Raw genomic sequence first — 19,086 nt, 5'->3', positions numbered from 1 at the left:
ATATGTCAATATTTACTTGACCCTAAATCAGAGTTTCAACACATCCACAGATCAAATATGCAGTTAACAAATATCTCTTTATTGACCATAAAATCGCCACATTAATCTCAGCCTCTCCAGCTCTCGAGCAGTACCAGGGGTATGCTTTGCGCACTGCCCTCCTGCAGCTCTCCGCCCCAAAGGCTCAACTGACAACTCTGCTCATGCGCTGTCCACGCACCACCCCAAAGGCGCGACCACTGTTTCAAAGCTCCATTATTGTTCACAGACCACCAAAAAACGCTCCGCACCTCTCATGCACTTTAAGTCCTATACAACGACCTGCCTGGTGACATCACCTCTACAGTAAGGAAGTGAAAGACATATCCAATGTCTGACCCTCCAATATGTTCACTTAAACACTCCACAACCACAACGACAAACTTCACAGAACAAAAAACACACACAGCCATCACTCTGCCCTCCCTAACAGGGAATACCAATAATTCACATGATGTGCCTGTACCTACAGCATCGCCTTGTAGATAAAACGCCTCAGCAAGACTTAACCAGGAGAACTACTTCCGCAATACAAGCTAGCATCACATGCTAAGCTTTATTACATGGGGATACCTTCATCCATGACCCAAGCTACAGCTCCCAATCCACAGGAAATCCGATATTTAAATAACTTCTGTCTTTTGTACCCTCAAGTCAATCGTCTAAGCGGACTGCCAAAACCGATCGCCCCAAGACCAAATATTCCCTTAACCACTAACAAAAGTCAGCCAACAACAGTCCTTATCACCCCCAATACTACACGAACACCAATCAACACCAGTCCAACCCTCCCCAGTTTTCCGTATAGCTGAGTCTATACTTGCACTCTGTGATCCACTGATGTTGTTCGGACACCAACTCTTCCCCCAACCTGCTATACTGCCTTTCCGGTCTGCTGGGTGTCCCACGGAAAGCAGGCAGGAATTTCAGCAAGGCGGTTCTTGAGGACCTCTTCGGGGTGTGCGCTCTCTGTGTAACTCTCGACTTCTGTGGGTCACCTCACAGCCTTCCAGGAGTGCTGTGGGATGAGATGGCCTCTTTCCGAGGAATCATAGCGAACCATCCTCTGCTACCAAATGAAGTATGCCAGAGGATTCGGGGGTTCGCAATAAAACATTTGAATATCAGCAGAGTAACATAGGCCCATCAAGACTCCCTGATGCAAAAATGGAGTGAAAGGTTTACTGTCTTTATTTCTCCAATAGACAGGGATTAAACAGGAAAACAATTCTCCAGAAATTTCAGCTCCCGGACCTGTGTCACAAGGTTTTATGTCCTAATGATGTCACAAAACCCAGGTCCACCCAAAACGACTAGGAGGTATCACCATTGGTTAGTTTGTACTAATCACCTATAGAGGTGCCATATAGTAATCTATCCCATTGGTTCACCATGTCAGGTGGCTCCGCCTGAGCATTCCCTCAAAAGGTGGCCACTACATTGTTGCAGGGTCACAGGAAGACCATTGGCCCATGCAAAATGTTGTACCATCTTACAAATAGAGCTTCTGAATTGGCTAGAGCGGGTCCTCCAGGCCTAGAGCTTCTGAATTGGCTAGAGTGGGTCCACCGAGCCTGGGACCCTTTTCTGTTCACAGAGCTCAGTGTACCTTTTCAAGGTAATGGGAATGGCTATGGAGCGCTGCGGGTTCCAGATTGCTAATGATCTAATCACCTAGCCTAAGAGTGTCTGCAGGTTGCAGTTTTGGTGGGCAACACATGTATCATTTCACTCTGCTTCATGGGGAACAGCTTCTCTTCTCACCATGAGTAAATGGGTATTGTTTTGCTCTGCTGGGTCACATGTGAAAAGACCGCAAAACCAAGCTCTTCTGTCTGCAATTATGAGGCTTCTGCTCTGAATTCTTGCAGGTGGCTTGCTTCCTCGGGAACCAGGAATTTTCCACCCGCCCTTGTCCTTGGCTGCAAACACTAGCTTTGTGCCTTGTGCTGCAGGACCCGTTTCTCGCTTTACATGGATCTGAGGCCTGTGTTTCCAGCCTCATTCACTTCAGTCACCATACAGGTGGCTCCCTATACATTTCTATAGATCCCTAAGGTTGGTTGCAATAAAGCATATGCAAGCTTGGTCTACGTATACTTTGCTGTCTTGCGTTTCTGCTTTGTCGAACGAAAGAACAGTCGTTAGCATTATGCAAGGGTATCCGCCCCCTACCTACGGGAGTCATGAGCATGTTTTTGAAGTCTACGTGTAATAGAAACTAGTGTATGTCTGTGTTACTTCATGCATGAATGCAGATTTGATTCATGACTAAAGCTGCTATGTCGTTATGTCTCTAGTGACGACATAACTGCTTGGTTTTGCTGTCAGTTGATCTGGTCCATTGATGAGACTCCGGTCTCCTCGAACCCATCCACTAGTTACGGTTTAAATGGCTGTCTGAGAGAATATCACGTGTCATATCATTGATACATTGGTGCACTTGGTGGCTGGCCGAAGAACGAGTTACACCTTTTATTCTGCGGGCTGACATTCGCATAGCAGACATGAAGGCCATTCCAGGGACCCTCTCTTCATGTGTGTCAGTCTCTTCCTTCTGCACCCTTACAATGCTCTTTGTTTTTCCTTCCGGGGTGGGCAAGTAGTGTGAACTGACTGCATTTATGTTAGTTTACTTTAGATCTATAATTACAGAAAGTTGATTGAACATTCGTTTATTTTGGTAACACTGTGTTAATGTTTGGACTGCTTCTGTACCAGGTCCCACCAGCCCTGAAGATTATAGCCTGCCCTCCGCCTATGCTACCCTAAAGGCCAAGTATACCCGTCGCGTTATGCCTGTTCATATTTACGATTGGTATCCCTGCAGGTTTAGTAGCTCTGTAGAGCGGAGTATGCACTTTAGCCACTACTTATCCCTGTACTCCTGCAGAGCAGTGGTCATTTCATGACACCAGGCATCTGGGATAAAGGACTCCCTGGAAGCTTCCTTGGAAGCCAACACCAACAGGAGAATATTGTCAGCTTGGTCAAGTGCACTATGTCTTGACCTTGAAAAGGCATGTCAGAGGAGTTGCTAACTAAAATTTAACTGGATGTTGACACCCAGCCAAATCAAAAAGTATAGTATACTGGACACCAAAACGTTACCTCAAAATGGGAATGACTGATAAGAGTGTTGAGGGTGCACATGAGTGGGACTTTGGACCATATGCGGTGTACTGTGAGGTGCTAGATAGAAACCCTGTTTAGTTTCTTCCTTACTAGTTTTAGGGGAGTACTCCTCTCTGAACACTGTCACTCACTGATCGGTTGTAGCTATTGAACAGTCTTGCAACAGCAAAAACTATTTTGCAGCAGTGGAAATCAGCAATCTGTGTCCTCCATTATTACAAGAGCAGCCATGATGAAGAAAGGCAGGGGAGAACTATTCCTGGAGATATGGTCAAATTCCTATTTATGCATTGGTAGTCAAGTAAGGAAAACTTGATAGTTGGCCTCCTTTCTAGGCCAGGTTGCAAGAGCTTGACCTTATTTGTTTATATATGTATAGATTGTTCATTTGTCAGTTGCCCACTGTAACAGTTTGCTTCTTGGCACCACAAGTGACGAGGGAGGGGGGGCATAAGGGAACAAGGCAGATAGTTTGTGATCCTTGGCACATGCTAGATCTGACAATTGCTGAGGGTATTTATAGGGGAGAAAATCACAGCATTCTAGTTACATTACATCATTAAGAATTCAGTATTTTAAGGATGCATGGAAATGCTTTTAAGACTCAATAGGTTCAAGGGAGAACAGTGTTCTTAAGGTTTTCTTTCCCTCTGAGGTGGCAGGGGGTGCCCGCTTGGGCAGCGAAGTCAGTAAGTGCCTAGGGTGAAGAGGGCTGTAAAGGGTTCAGCCATATCAAGCCAGGGGAGGGAGGGGGCCCTCACCAATTCAGTGTAAGCTGGTTTTAAAAGTCAGGTTTTCCAATAATTTCTCTGACTTTAAAGAGGGAGTTGTAGAGTCGTTCCAAAGAGCAGCACAGGTATATGCCAGGGTTTGGTCGCCATTATCCTCTTCTGAAGGGTAGTGCAAGTTAATTTTATTTTGTTGGTCGATCAGAGGCCCCCAGATGGAAGGCCTTTATTTTTTTATTTTCTGGCACATGCTTGGGGCCTTTTTTTCCTTTTTCTTTTTTAGAGGCAAGATATGATATGTTTTCAAGGCGTGACGGGGCATGGGAGGGGAAACGGAGGGAGACAAAGACAACGGTCCTACTAGGCCAGGTGACATTGATATCGCGCAAGTACATCTCTTCTAATGTAGAGTCCATGGTGGCGACTGTGCCTAAAGACGGAATTACTTCAAAAATAACAATCGAACACAGATACAAAGAAAAGAAATAGGTGTTCAGCAGTTTGCAAAAATAAAATCCAAAGTCTTGAATATTTCCGATATTCTCAGAAAGCGTTCGACATGCCGGTGCAAATCCTGACGCATTTGTATGGCGGAAAGGAAGGGAGGAAACTAAAGTTGTGTTCTGCCTCTCCTCTCTGCCATACAAATGAATGAAAATGAGCCGTGGCGTGAGCGATCATGTGTACCCGTAGATTAGGATAGTGCTAAGGTATGCCACTGTCGATGCCCCTTTTTTGCATTTCGAGATGCAATACTCTGTACTAACCACTAGATGGCAGTCTATTCAAAGTATGTCAATCCTCTCAAAAAAATATACATGGCCGTGCATGATTATGGAGCGCGTGAGGTTAGAGGCGGGGTGCGATAGAGAGGTGGGTATGAAACCAAATAGATTTTAAAAAAGTGTGTAAAACCTATACAACCTGCAGCAGTCTACTAAAGGTAGTCGAGGTGAATGAGGTGGATGAAACCACATAAAATCGATTAATAGACGAGTTTATGGCGCAAATGGAAGAAAGCATACGTGTGCAGAGTGGCTTTGAAGAGAACATTCTGACATAAGGATGCTCATCCGTACAAGCCACGTTAATGTTCTACCGTAAGCAATTTTTTTCTATCGTCAATTGATATTTACAACCCCATGAACACTAAAAATACCATTGGCAGACTGATGAGGATTAGGTTGCAGAGGTTTCAATTCTGTCAAATACCCTGGAGCCCATTCCTACCCGACGGTGGCTTCCGTTTACGCTTTCCATGTATCACGTTTATGTAGCTCTTTGTTGCAATACATGGGGGCTCTTCATGCCCTACCAAGGTACATTACCTTCCAGGACTTTGGAAAAACAGATGTTAAATGCTTGTTTTGTTTATGCAGAAAAATACCTGTGATGTACAAAACAATAGACTACTTTTAATGAATAGGACAAAATGTTGAAATAAAAAATGTAAGAAATAAAGACGTATTTTTATTTAAAAAGAATCTGATACAAAAACTCAAGGATTAATTTAAGTTTTACATATATATATATAAATATATATGATGCATAATATATTACAAGGATACTCGGGTTATCAAAATTCAATTGACATTAAATAATTGCATTACATCATAGTTTCTTCCTGGTCACACAGTCCAGCAAGCAGCAGCAAAGGTAAATTGTTCTTAGAGTCAACAAACTGGTCAAAATATTAATTTTTTGGATGGTCCTCCTAAAAAGAGAAAAGAATTATCCATTTAGTATTCGGGTATAGTGTAAATTAAGGAGAAAAAACAGTTTGAGGCAGTTGCAATATAACCTCTCCGGCACAGATAAAGTTTCACATACACTGCATTAAATATCCCCATAATTAGGAAACATAATAACGGTTTACTAAATATTACCCATTGAGAACCAAAAGTCAACCAGTGTAGGTAAAGTACAACAATTGTCTCGACAGTTGGAGGATGTGTGCAAGGGGCAGCAAAAAGAGACACCAAGATACAATAGGCTATTCTTTAAGTGTATCCCAACACCCCGACGGGCACTTGGTCATATTCCATCTAAATGAAAAAGGCTAACTTTGTGCACCAATGGGCAGTTCTACATATATGCAGGGCAACAGCTACATTTACTCTCTTAAAAAAGCCAAATATTCCCAACATAAAGTAGGAAATGGACATGATAATCTGAAGCAGTATTGTAAAGGTAAAAGAACAAATTACTTATCCCTGTTAAATGTTCTTTCTGAGGGATGTTCCTCCCACAGATTCCTCATCTTAGATATTGCTTCCTGCTTTAGCATGTCTGAAAATAAAGTTGACAGCAGGGGATGTTGGGCGACTTCAGCACTGAGATCCCTCGATGCTCTCTATAGCTGCGTCTGCTTGAACCGCTAAACATTGCCTCAGTTTCTAGTTTTTCTTTTTCCCCTGTGCTCAGCTGCTTTGGTGAAAGCAACGCAAATGTTTTGCAGACATCGAAAGAGAAAAAATGAGATTGGTCTAGTCAGAGAGGTACAGGGAGGACATCCTTCAGAAAGAACATTATCATTATCTGTGATAAGTAATTTGTTCTTCTAATTGATTGTGTCCTCCCACAAATTCCTCATTATGTAGACTCCCAAAGGAGTGCTTATGATGGTGTCAGGAAAGCAGACTCATGAATTTCTATCCTGTGATGTTCTGAAGGACCACGCTTCCAAAATGAGCACCCTGAACCGACAGTGTGACTAGGCAGTAATGCTTTGAAAATGTATGAAGGGACAACCAAGTTGCAGCTTGCCAATGTCCTCCACTGGTATTCCTCTTTGCAGTGCCGGTGTGGTGGCCACTCCCCTGGTGGAATTGGCTCTTAATCTTTCAGGGGGCTTCCTTTACCGTGGAGGACTAGCATTCTGAAATGCATAGTATTATCCATCTTGATAATGTTTGTCTGGCTACTGCTCTACCATGTTTGTGGCCAGTGTACCAATGAACAATTTATCGTCTTGTCTGAAATTATTTGCTCTTTCAATGTAAAAACTGATCGCCCTTTTTGGCTCCAGTATGTGCAATCTCTCCTCTCCTTTCAAAGGGTTGGTTGCAGGGTAGTATTCTGGTAATGTAATCCTTCGAGAGAAGTGCAATTCAGATACCACTTTGGGAAGAAGGAAGGGCGAACCCTCAGGACTACCTTCTCCTGGCTGCAAATGGTGGTTTACAGGACAGGGTTTGCAGTTCGCTAAGCCTACGAGTGGAAGTGACACAAAAAATATTGTCTTCCAATCAGAAGTCTTAGTGGACAGGAATGAAGTGGATTAAAGGGAGACCCCAACAGGAATATGAACTAGATGCAAGTCCCAGGCTGGAACCAGAAAAGAGCTGGGTGCAAAAGTGTTACTTAAACCTTTCAAAAACAGAATCACAAATGGCAAATTTAAGTATGGACCTCGATCTGACATGCGCCTGAAGATTGAGAGCGCAGGTAAGTCTCCTTTGACATTAGCCACCCTGTAAACCCTGTGTGGGCCAGGTAGAGCATGAAAGAAAGGACCATTGTTGTATGACATGTACAAGGGTCTATATCCTATGCTCTACAGCAGTGGTATAGGGCCTTTGTTGCTGATCTTCCAGCCGAAAGCAACACCCCCATAACGTCACCTGGGAAATCCCAATCTCTGTACCTTAGCCTTTCAGAAATGAGGTGTGCAGGTTCAGTTTCCTGATGCCTGGGTGGAGAAGACCGCCCCACCCTTTTGTGAGAGTAGATCCACTCTGAGGAAGGTGAAATATAGGGCAGATTGACATGTTCAGAGGTCCGGGTACCATGTTCTCCTGGCCCAATCTGGTGCAATTAGGATAATGGATTTCCCAAACGTCCTCAACCTCCTTAGGATTGGAGGGATGATGGGAAATGGTGGGCAAGCACATAGGAGAGCAAAATCCCAACCCACTGCGATCACATCCTCCAGCGCTCCTCTCTGGGGAAATTCCCTGGAGCAGAACAGATTGCATTTCCTGTTGGAACTGGACACAAACCGATCCGCCTTAGCCAGCTCCCACTCATGGGAGATCAAGCCCTGCCTGCTCGGAGTGTCCGCATCTTATTCTCCACTCCGGCTAAATGAATTGCTGACAAGGAGATCCCGTTTTGTAACGCCCATAACCAGAGCTGTATTGCCTCCTTGCACAGTGGTAGTGACCCTACACCACCTCGTGTTGAAGTAACGCATGCCCACTGTGTTCACAGTCATTATCAGGATGGTCTTCCCTTGAATGGAAGGCAGGATGTCCATCAGCGGCAGTCTGATCGACCTCAGCTGTAACAGGTTTATATGCAGTCTTCATTCCACTGGGGAACATAGTCCGCTCATTGTCCAATCTCTCTTGTGTGTGGCCCAGCCCATGAGGTGGGTATCCGGGACTACAATGATCTATGGTCATGGTTGCCAAAAAGGTTCTCCAGCCATCAAGTTCTCTTTATGGCCACCAAAGAAGGTCCTGTGCTACCCTGCTTGAGACTTGAACAAGGTCCATCACCCTGCCTGAGTACTGAGACCATTCGGGTCTGAGAGCCCACTGAAGTGATCTCATCCTTTGTTGGGTCTCCGGCACCAGGAAATGTAGAATGCCATGAAACCCAGAAACCTTAGAAAGTTGAAGGTCGGCAGATATTGGGCATTCTGAAATCTCATAACCATCGGTGGGATATGTTGAGCCATTAACTCGGGAGGAAAAGCCCTACCCCGAAGAGGAGTCCAGGACCGCCACAATAAACTGAGGCATTTGAGACTTCAAGTTGAGGGAGAATCCCAGTTTTTGAAGAACTGGTAGGTGCTGCTGAGATGTTCCAGAGCCTGTCCCATAGAATGTGCCCTGATCTGCCAATCATCTAGGTAAGGGAATCCCCTCTCTCCTCCGACTTGCTGACACCACCACCATCAATCAACTTGGTGAACAACATCAGTGCGGAGGTAAGCCCAAAAGGTACCAATCAAAACTCATAATGAGTACTGCCAATCATGAATCGCAGTACCTTCTGTGCTTGGATGTATAGGCACGTGAAATTAAATGTCCTGAAGATCGAGTGACACCATGCAATCAAGGATCTGAAGGGCTAGAGGACCTGCAAAAGAGTGGCCATATTGAATTTGACCATCCCATCGAAAGAACGTTACCAGGTAAGAAAGTAACTTGTTCTTCGAGGGGATTGGGTCCTCCGATGTATTCCATATCTATGACAGACTCCCAAAGCAGTACCAAGCAAGGAGGTGGGAAAGAATTTAGAATACAAATTTACCATGCCCAATCAAATTGCGGAATAGAGAACTGCCTTGCCAAAGGCCAGATCTTGCCCTCTGAAGGAATCGAGGGAGTAGTGACATACAAAAGTATGTACTGAAGCCCAGGTGGCTGCATCACAGATGTGACGAATAGGAACTCCTCTCTGCAGGGCAGTAGACGCAGCCACTCCCCTGGTAGAATGGGCCCGTAAGCCAGCCGGAGGATCCTTACCCGCCAAGCGGTAACACTCGGAGATAGCTAAAATAATCCAACGAGACAAAGTCCGTTTCGTCACAGCTTGGCCCAAACGCTTTCCAGCGTAACCAATGAAAAGTTGATCGTCCACTCGGACCCGGGACATGCGCGAAATATAAAAGCTCAACGCTCTCCTAGGATCAAGCCTATGGAGCCTCTCCTCTTCCTTACCAGGCTGTGGAGGAGGATAGAACGCTGGAACAACCACCTTCTGGCTCAAATTAAATTCCGAAACCACCTTCGGAAGAAAAGAAGGACGAACTCTAAGGACAACCCTGTCCTTATTAAACACAGTGAAGGGTGGCTTAACTGAAAGTGCCTGTAACTCACTCATTCTGCGAGCGGAGGTAACCGCAACCAAAAACACAGTTTTCAAAGTCAACAGCCTCAAAGGGCAAGAATGTAAAGGCTCAAATGGAGCACCCATAAGAAACTTAACAAGGTTCAAATCCCAACCTGGCACCAGAAAAGGTGACGGAGGGAACACATTAGTGAGCCCTTTCAAAAACTGCGAAATTAAAGGAATCCTAAAATAGGAACACTCTTCAGACGAGCGCTTAAATATGGACAGCGCAGCCAGGTAACCTTTAATGGACCCCACTTGCAAGCCCATGTGGGCCAAAGAAAGCAAAAAAGACAGAACCATTGGAATGTCACATTCAAAAGGATCCACACATTCTGAACTCTGCACCAGTCGCAGAACTTTCTCCAACAGCAACGGTACAGAGACTTTGTTGCCGGCTGCCTGGCCAAGAGCAACACCTCCATCACGTCTTCAGGGAGGTCCCAATCCTTATACCTCAACCTTTCAGAAGCCAAGCGTGAAGATTGAGGGATCTGACCTCTGGATGGAGAACCTGACCCCCCCTCCCGTGAGAGCAGATCGTCTCGGTAGGGAAGACGACGTGGAGGGCAGATGGACAAGTCTAGAAGGTCCGGATACCACGTCCTCCGGGCCCACGCCGGAGCAATGAGGATCATCCAGGAACCGAACCTCCATAACCTCCGGAGTACTTGCGGGATGACGGGGACTGGAGGAAATGCGTACAGCAGTGGGAATGACCACTCCACCACGAACGCGTCTCCTAAGGCTCCTCTTGGAGGAAAGTCCCGCAAGCAAAACCTCTCGCACTTCCGGTTGACACTGGAGGTGAAGAGATCTACTTGAGGGATCCCCCAAAGGGCGAAGATCTCCAGGAGAATCTCCTGAGCCAGCTCCCACTCGTGAGAGATCGTGCTCTGCCTGCTCAGAGCATCCGCCGTCTCGTTGTCGTCTCCGGCCAGATGTACAGCCGAGATCGAAACTTCCTGCTGGATGGCCCAGAACTCGAGCTGCATCGCCTCCATGCACAGCGGAAGTGACCCTGCCCCCCCTTTTTGTTGAGGTAGTGCATGGCCACCGTGTTGTCCGTTAGAATCAGGACACTCTTTCCACGCACAGTCGGTAGAAAAGCCTTCAGGGCTAGCCTGACGGCCCTCAGCTCCAACAGATGGATATGGAGTCTGGACTCCGACGGAGACCAACGACCGCTGACTCTCAACCCGTTGGCATGAGCTCCCCATCCCGTGAGGGACGCGTCCGTCACGATCGTCACCTCCGGCCAGGGCAGCCAAAATGGGGCCCCCTTCATCAGATTTCCTTCGACGGCCCACCACAGAAGGTCCCGAGCTACCGAGGACAGCACCTGAACAGGGTCCGACAGCCTGCCGGAGAACAGACCACTGGAGCTTGAGTGCCCACTGCAAAGATCTCATCCGCAGACGAGCCTCTGGCACCAGAAGAATGCAGGATGCCATGAGGCCGAGCAGTCTCAAGAACTCGGACGCTGGGAGATCCTGGGCAAATTGAAACTTGTTCACCATCTGCTGAATGTTTAGAGCCCTCACCTGAGGAGGAAAACACTGCCCCAGGGACATGTCGAGCACTGCTCCGATGTACTGGAGCCGCTGCATTGGTGTCAAATGGGACTTCTTTAAATTGAGGGAGAAGCCCAGCCTGTGAAGGGAGTGGCAGGTGACGGACAGATGATCCAGGACTTGCTCGGGAGAGCTCCCCCTAATCAACCAATCGTCCAGGTAGGGGTAGACGTGAATCCCCCCTTTCCTGAGATGCGCTGCCACCACCACCATGAGCTTGGTGAAAACCCTCGGGGCGGAGATCAATCCGAACGGCAGGACCCGAAACTGAAAGTGCGAGTCGCCAACCGCGAACCTCAGGTACTTCTTGTGCTTGGGATGGATGGGCACATGGAAGTAAGCATCTTTGAGGTCGAGAGACACCAACCAGTCCTGAAGTTGAAGGGCCTGGAGGACTTGAGAAAGAGTCACCATCTTGAACTTGTCCTTCCTGAGGAGTTTGTTCAAACCGTGCAAGTCCATGATGGGTCTCAATCCCCAGCCTTTCTTTGAAATCAAAAAATAAGGGCAATACCATCCCTTGTTCCTCTCCGCTACATGCACCAGTTCTATGGCGCCTTTCTCCAGCAGGGCTTGAATTTCCTGTGCAAGGAGCGGATCCGGACTCTTCAAAGAGAGGTTCCTGGGGGATTGTCGTGAGGCCTCTGTCGAAAAGGAAGACAGTAGCCGTGGGTTATGATCTCCAGAACCCACACATCCAAAGTAATGGCTTGCCGCTCTACAAGATGCTGCGCCAGCCTTCCCCCAACTGGCGAACCATGGGACCTGGCCTCATGACTGAGTGGTAGCGGCTGCGGCGTTGCCTGAGGGCAAAGAGGCAACTGCCCGAGCGGCCTTGGCACCTCGAGTATGTTTGTTTCCACCTCTGGCACTCTTACGATGGCCTCTTTGACTGCTAGCTGCCCTCGCTTTACTGAAGGACGAGTAATAGCGAAAGGAACCTCCCCTCCATTGCTGTCCCTTAGGACGAAAAGGCGGAGGTTGGCGAACTGCAGCACCCAACGACTTTGCTGCAGCTTTGGAGGTCTGAAGCCTCTCAAGGCTCTCGTCAGCCTTGCTGCCAAAAAGGTGTTCACCGTCAAAGGGCATGTTGAGGAGCCGGGACTGCACATCAGGAGCGAACTCAGACTACCGCAACCACGCAAACCTGCGCATTACGGTGCTCACCGCCATGGACTGGCTGACACAATCTGCCATGTCCAAACCCGACTGAACGGCCTTACACATGGCATCCTTGCCATCCTGAACCATAGCAAGGAAACCATCCCGTTCGTCCCCTTCAGGAATATGTTCAGCCGCTAATGCAACACAGTTCCACAGAGTGTGTGTGAAACGGGACAAGGCACATATGGAGTTGGCCGCCTGAAGCGCCATACCCCCTGAAGAAAACACTTTCTTCGCTGAGCCGTCAAAACATTTGTCGTCCCTATCTGGAGGGATGGTAGGATACGACGCCTGCTTTGCCGGGGCCGTAGCCGCCTGCACCACCAAACTCTCCGGAGTGGGGTGCCTGGACAAGTAGCAGGGGTCGCTACTGGCTGGAAAGTATTTTCGCGACAAAGACTTGCCCACTGCCGGGAGACTCTCCGGAGCAGTCCAAGCCGCCGCCACCCTTCTCTGCAGAGCCATATGAAACGGCAAAACCAGGTCAGTGGGGGAACCGAGATCAAGGATGTCTGTGAGATCATCCTGAACGAACTCCCCTGGGGGAGCTGACCAACCCAAGTATTCGGTGACCCGAGACATAAGGCGCCGATACGAAGAATCGGCATGCGTGCCAGGCTCCGGCCTACAAAACTCCACCTCCGGAGAGGTGTCCAGTCCACTGGCATCATGCAGTGACTGCCTAAGGTCATCAAACTGGCTATGGCCCGAGATAAGCTCACCTGGAACCGTAATAGGATCTATCCCGCGAGCCGTGCCGACCACCGAGCCCGAAGGCGTACGAGCGGTGTCTCTCGACCGGTGCCGGCCGACCCCACTCGGAGGCGCGGACAGACCGGTGCCCTGCGATTCAAGAATCACTAGCATCTGCTTCCCGAAGGAAGCCCATTCCTCCGGTGTCGCTTGCATGGAGGGATAAGCGACCCGCCGACGGGCGGAGTCCTCGGAAGAGGACAGGGAAGGCGACCGATGCCAGCGCTTCCGGGAATGCCTCGAAGAGGCAGAGGAGTGGCGAGACCGACTCCTGGAAGGAGACCCACTGGACTTCCGTCGATGACGCGGAGAGTCGCCCCTCGAGTCATCCGGCGAAAGCCCCGCAGACCTCGACTTCCGGGGCTTAGACACCCGGCCTACCGACACCTTCTTCTTGCGTTCCCGCAAGGCCTTTGCCGTGAGCGACTGGCAGTCGACACAGTCGTCCGTATCGTGGGCCTCCCCGAGGCACCAGAGGCAGGCGTCGTGCGAGTCCGTGACCGACATCTTGGACCCACAGTCCCCGCATTTCTTGAAGCCCAGACGCGGGGTCGAAGATGAAGTAGACATCGCCATGAACAGGTCTTCACAAAAAACCGAACAGTTTCAACGAACCGAGAATTGAAAACAGCAAACTCCGAGTCGAGGCGTGCCGAGATTCACGAAGCAAACACGTTCGCGGAAAAAACGGAACTGAGGCTATGGGCGTCGTGCGTCCTACTTATCACATCGGGTGACGTCGGCCGTTGGAGGAGGTCCTCGGGGACAGCGCATCGATGTCATCGACGCAGGACGCAGACGCCAAAGATTTTCCGAAGCAGCACAGCTGTGGACATTGCCTGTCATAGATATGGAATACGTCTGAGGACCCAATCCCCTCCAAAGTAAAGTTCAGATCACATGCCCAGCTAGTCCGTGCTCTCCAAGACAACAACTGAACACATGCAATCTTAAGACTAAAAATAAAACCCATCTTGGTATAGAACACCAAAAGCTTTTCCTTCTCACAAATGCCAAACAACTACTTGCTGGGAGGCTCTCAAGACATCAAGAACCCCAAGCCATTAAATGCAATTGATGTGCTTCTGTGATGAAAATAAAACAACGTATGAAATGCCCATGCTGCTGCAACTGCACTGCCTCAATAAAGTGGATTAAAGCAGAGGAAAATGACCCAATAATGCGGCGCTAGTTTAAGACAATTTTCATTTTACACAATATTACATGGGTTCTAAAGCAGTGTGAAAAGCATGTTCATGATAACACTGTAACCTACAAAATGCAGGCAGTTGAGCAAAGTGAACCAAACACAAATTCCCCTTTAGATTACTCAAAGTACTTTTTTGGAATTATTAACAGAGGAGTGTGTTAAAATAAACAGACAGGGATTCATCCCAGTTGCTTCTTTCAAGGAACTGTGTGTATTGCTAAAGTTAAGAGTGGATTTGCAAGCTGCTGGTCAGGCTGTCACCAGTGAACTCCATGATTTATGATGGTGCGGCCATAAATAGCCTGCGTAAGTTGTACGCAAGATATCATTTAAAGGGCTTGATTGCCAAGTTGTTTGTTCGTAAAAAGGCCCCATGCGCACATTATTTAGAGGGCTGGTGCCTACTGTTGCTGTATTGCCGCAGCCAGCAATTTTGCTGCAGACTTGTACGCTTGTAGCTTTTCCATACGGTCATCCTCTTTAGGGCCAAATAAATTTGACCCGTCAAAAGGCAGGTCTAGCAGCCTGGCCTGAACATCCGGTGCAAATCCTGAATTTCCTAGCCATGCAAAACGCCTAGCCACTTTGCTGGATTACATGCATCTACCCACCCAGTCAGCTGTGTCCATACCCGATTGTAGGGATTGACATGAAGCTTCCTTCCCGTCATTGATCAGGTTAAAGAAACCTTAACTTAACTCACCCTCAGGGATGTTATCTGCTGCCTCCATCACAATGGTCAAAAGCCATCATCATCATTTCCGTTTTATTTTGATATATCTACCATAAAAGCCAGCACAACATAAAAGCAGGATAACATCTCAAAACAAACATAAAAACACAAGGAGTAATCAAATCAAAACCAGTCACATGGATTTACAGAAATAAGAAAAAAATGAACACAATTTCCCATTCCCCGCAAGGGAATTATTAAACAACAAACCTCAGAAAGAGCCAATGTGCTTAAGGTGAATAATAATTTAACTGAAGGAGCCGAGAGTGGGGCGCAGTTGCACAGCTGTAAGATTGCTGCTGCCTGAGAAGGCTCGGACCGGCAACCATATATATCCTCCATCATCCTTCTCTATCACAGCCGTGATCAAAGGGAACAACAGTATCGGGACCGCTTAAACGAGCTGCACTGCCTGAACCCTTTTAGAGCTTATTTCAGTGACGTTGAAACAATTTAAATGCCTGCAGCCCCCACCTCGGCTCTGCGCCTCCATAGGGGTATCTGATCCACCACGGGGATGGAGACTCGCACCAGCAGAGGGAGAATCATCTGTCGACCCCCCGAAGCGCATGAGTATTTTTTTGTGGCTCGAGTGCCCTGGGGGTGTCGTCCACCCCTCCCCCCACATCAGGCCGCCCATTGGAAGTTCCCAGCTTCCTGCGGCTGCTCTGCCTGGCCTAGTGGAGGTGTTAGGGATATGACGCTCTCGTCCCACTGCCTGCTTACTGTTGCGGGGCCTGCTCCTGTCCTAGCTGTGCTCCAGAAGTCCTTACCTGTACCACAGCCTCCCCCACATTGTACTCCGCAGCTTCCCCCTGACCTTGTGTGAGAGTAACTCCCTTTAGGCTGCCTGCGACCCTCGGTGATGCTCCGTGTGGGGGCACAAGTGGACATTTGCCCATAGTGTTTTGCACCATCTAGCTATGCCCTGGATACATACTGTAAGGTGCTGGGACAGTACCCAGTATACTCTCCCTAATCTACATCATCCTTAGCAGCCCAGGCCCCCGGCTCCCACCTGTTCATTCTTGTGCCTGCTTCAGAGATGGCAGTGTTGTGTACTGTTGCGGGTGGTGCTGGGAAGTGGCTGCTCCCCCCAGCCTGACCAGATCACTGACACCCAGGCGGGGGTCCTCCTAGCTGACCCCCCTGCTCCCAGGCTTCCCCTGCTGACTACCGCCTACTCTGAGATGGGGAATAATAAAAGTCAGGCAAAGATGGACCAATTTGCCTGCCAAGATCAGCACACCCCCCCCCAAAATGCCCTCCAGCATCCACTTCCACCGCCATTGAGGTGACCACCCTGAATTAAACTTTGCTCACCTTGAAAAACAGCACAGACAGTCTAGGCTCCAAGATTGATATGCTAACGTGAAAGGTTGAAACCTCAGACATTCAAATAGACCAGCTGTGTAGCCGCGTGACGGGGGGAGAGCAGCGCATTGGTGATATCGAAGACAGAGTGGCATCCCTGCAGAGAGAGGTGATGACCCTACAGCAATCTGTGAGGCAAGTCGAGGCCAGAAATTACGACCTGGAAAGGAAGTCGCATAGAAACAACATCCGCATTGTGGGGGCTCCTAAAACCATGCACACCAAAAACATGGAAGTGTTTGTGGAAAAACTCTTGGACATACTCGAGCACCCTCTGATGTCGAATAGGTTTCTAGTTGAGAGGGCACACTGCTCCCTCGTCCCCAAGGCCGCCCCCTGGTGCGTCTGATGGAACTATCATTGCAAGAATACTCAATTACAGGGACACCCTTCTCAGGGCTGCAAGGGGCAAGGGTGAATTGCGGTTTGGCTCGAAGGTAAGATTGTTCCGGACTTCAGCCCACAGGTGCAGGAAGTCGTTCCAGGCCGTTAAAACCAAGCTCAGGAAAAATAAAATTGCGATATGCCATGCTATTCCCTAAGCTCAGCTCTGTGTGGTCCACAATGACAAGACTTGGTTTTCCACCAACCCTGCATATACTGGGCAGAGCCTGCCGAACCACAGATGGACCCTAACTGCTGACTCAAACGTGTCCCCGTACGAGACCTATGTTCAGGTCTGATGGTTTCCCCTGTTTTCAGATGGTTACGGATCCGCGCCGTTATCCTGCACAGTGCTCCAGGCCTTCTGCCTACACTTTAGACCCTGACAAGGGTTCCTCTGATCCGTGAGAGACACATTGGGCCTCATTACGAGTATGGAGGTAGCCATTTAGCTTTTAGCGGCATGGCTACCCCCATACCGTGTACAGGGTCAGGGTCCCGCAAAAGGGGACTTACCAGGCCATTCCGACATTGGAGGGCCCGGTAAATCCCTTTCACGGGACTCTGACCCGGTACATCCCCATTCCCATTTGAGCCCCCATGGGGCTCAATGGGAATGGGGAGGATGCTAACAACGAGCCAGTTAATGACGGGCCCGTTGTTAGCATCCTGGTCTGCTAGCGGGTCCCGCTAAGGACACCTGGACTGACAAGGCGTTCCAGAGCGGAACCCAATGCAGACCTCATAATAGGGCGGCCCGGAATGAACGGTGCCGGTACCTTACAGGCACCGTTCATTCCGTGGCCGCCTACCTCGTAATGAGGCCCACTGTGTTCTGTTGCTGGCCCCCCCAAGCTGAACAGCCACTGCTAGTACCCCATTGGCACAGTCACTGCGTCTAGTTCTTTATGGGTTTTAGTTTACTTGAGGTGGGCAGTTTGCCAGTATGTTGGTGTTTCTGGCGTGGGTGGATGGTGGGGAAGGGTGTTGATTTGGGGTTAAGGTGCTTACATAAACATCGTCTTGTGCTGCAGTAATATATGGCGTATGGGCGTGCCACCTCTCTCAGAAGGTAATACCACAGGATGCACTGGCCCTGCCGGTGTACCTTATTAATGTTTCTATATCTACACGACTATGGCAGGCAAATCCCTTAAGTTAATGTCCTGGAACATCCAGGGGGTCACCAACAGTAAAACAAGACGTTAACTTTCAGTGTTTACAAGAGACACCTTCCCGGGACGGACCACTCCCTATGGCTAAGGGCTGGGGGGTGAAGATACGGGTCCCCCTACTCATCGCAAGTTAGCGGAGTTGCGACATATATACATCAGTCCCTGAACTTTCGGTTGCATGACAAAATATGTGATTTGGAGGGCCATTACATCTTCCTTGCTGGTGAGTGCTTTGGGGTGATGATTCTTTTTATTAACGTATATGCTCCTAATGTTGACTCACCTGAATTCGTTCAGGACTGTGCAGCTATGATTCATACATTCCCTGCACACAAAGTTGTGTGGGCTGGGGACTTTAATTTAGCGATGTCCTTAGACCTGAATCGGTCATCAAAAACACAAACACTACCTAGAGTGGTTACTGGCTGGGGTGATATAGCCGTATCGTTAGGGCTTGCAGATATATGGAGACACATGCACCCTACTATGAAGGAGTTAGAGTTTTATTCTGGTGTTCATGGTAGTGCCTCCAGGATAAACTACATTATGTTGACTGTACCCCTGGCCGGCACTACCCTGTGTACTAGTATTCTGCCACATACACTCTCTGATCACTCCCTGATACGGGCAGTTATCTCTATTCCAAATAAGAAACACCCCACAGTTGCAGTTTTGCCCAAGGACAGTGTTCCGAGTAGGAATCCAGTGCGATATTTTAGAATATTTTTGGATAAATACTGGCTCGCCCCCGATTATAGAACGGTCTTGGAGGCCTTCAAAGTCTTCATAAGGGGATGTTGCATTTCCAGGGAGGGTGGCGTTCTTAAATCTTTGAGGACGACCTTGCATCCTCTCGAAACAGTACTTAGCCCTACCCCCCCAAACATTGTATAGGGCTCGATGGGACAGAGTGTTGTCTATACCTCTGTTGGAGTCCCAATGGTAGATGATTTGTAGAATGACACAGAAGATA

At 48.5% G+C, this 19,086-nt stretch overlaps 1 protein-coding gene across 3 annotated transcripts in view; it reads right to left on the bottom strand.

The window, feature by feature from the left end:
* Positions 1-5,352: 5,352 nt before the first annotated feature.
* The window catches only part of CDK7 (cyclin dependent kinase 7), a 633,476-nt gene continuing 619,742 nt past the window's right edge, over positions 5,353-19,086 (bottom strand). For all 3 annotated transcript variants that reach the window (XM_069627397.1, XM_069627399.1, XM_069627398.1), the window contains one exon: positions 5,353-5,616. In XM_069627397.1, coding sequence (XP_069483498.1) covers positions 5,588-5,616 — 29 coding nt within the window. In that variant the 3' untranslated portion in view covers positions 5,353-5,587. The remainder of the gene's footprint in view (positions 5,617-19,086) is intronic.

Source organism: Ambystoma mexicanum, chromosome 6p (genome assembly GCF_040938575.1).
Source record: "Ambystoma mexicanum isolate Mex_15411 chromosome 6p, UKY_AmexF1_1, whole genome shotgun sequence".
NCBI classification, from domain to species: domain Eukaryota; kingdom Metazoa; phylum Chordata; class Amphibia; order Caudata; family Ambystomatidae; genus Ambystoma; species Ambystoma mexicanum.
This window is presented reverse-complemented; position numbering and strand designations above follow the sequence as displayed.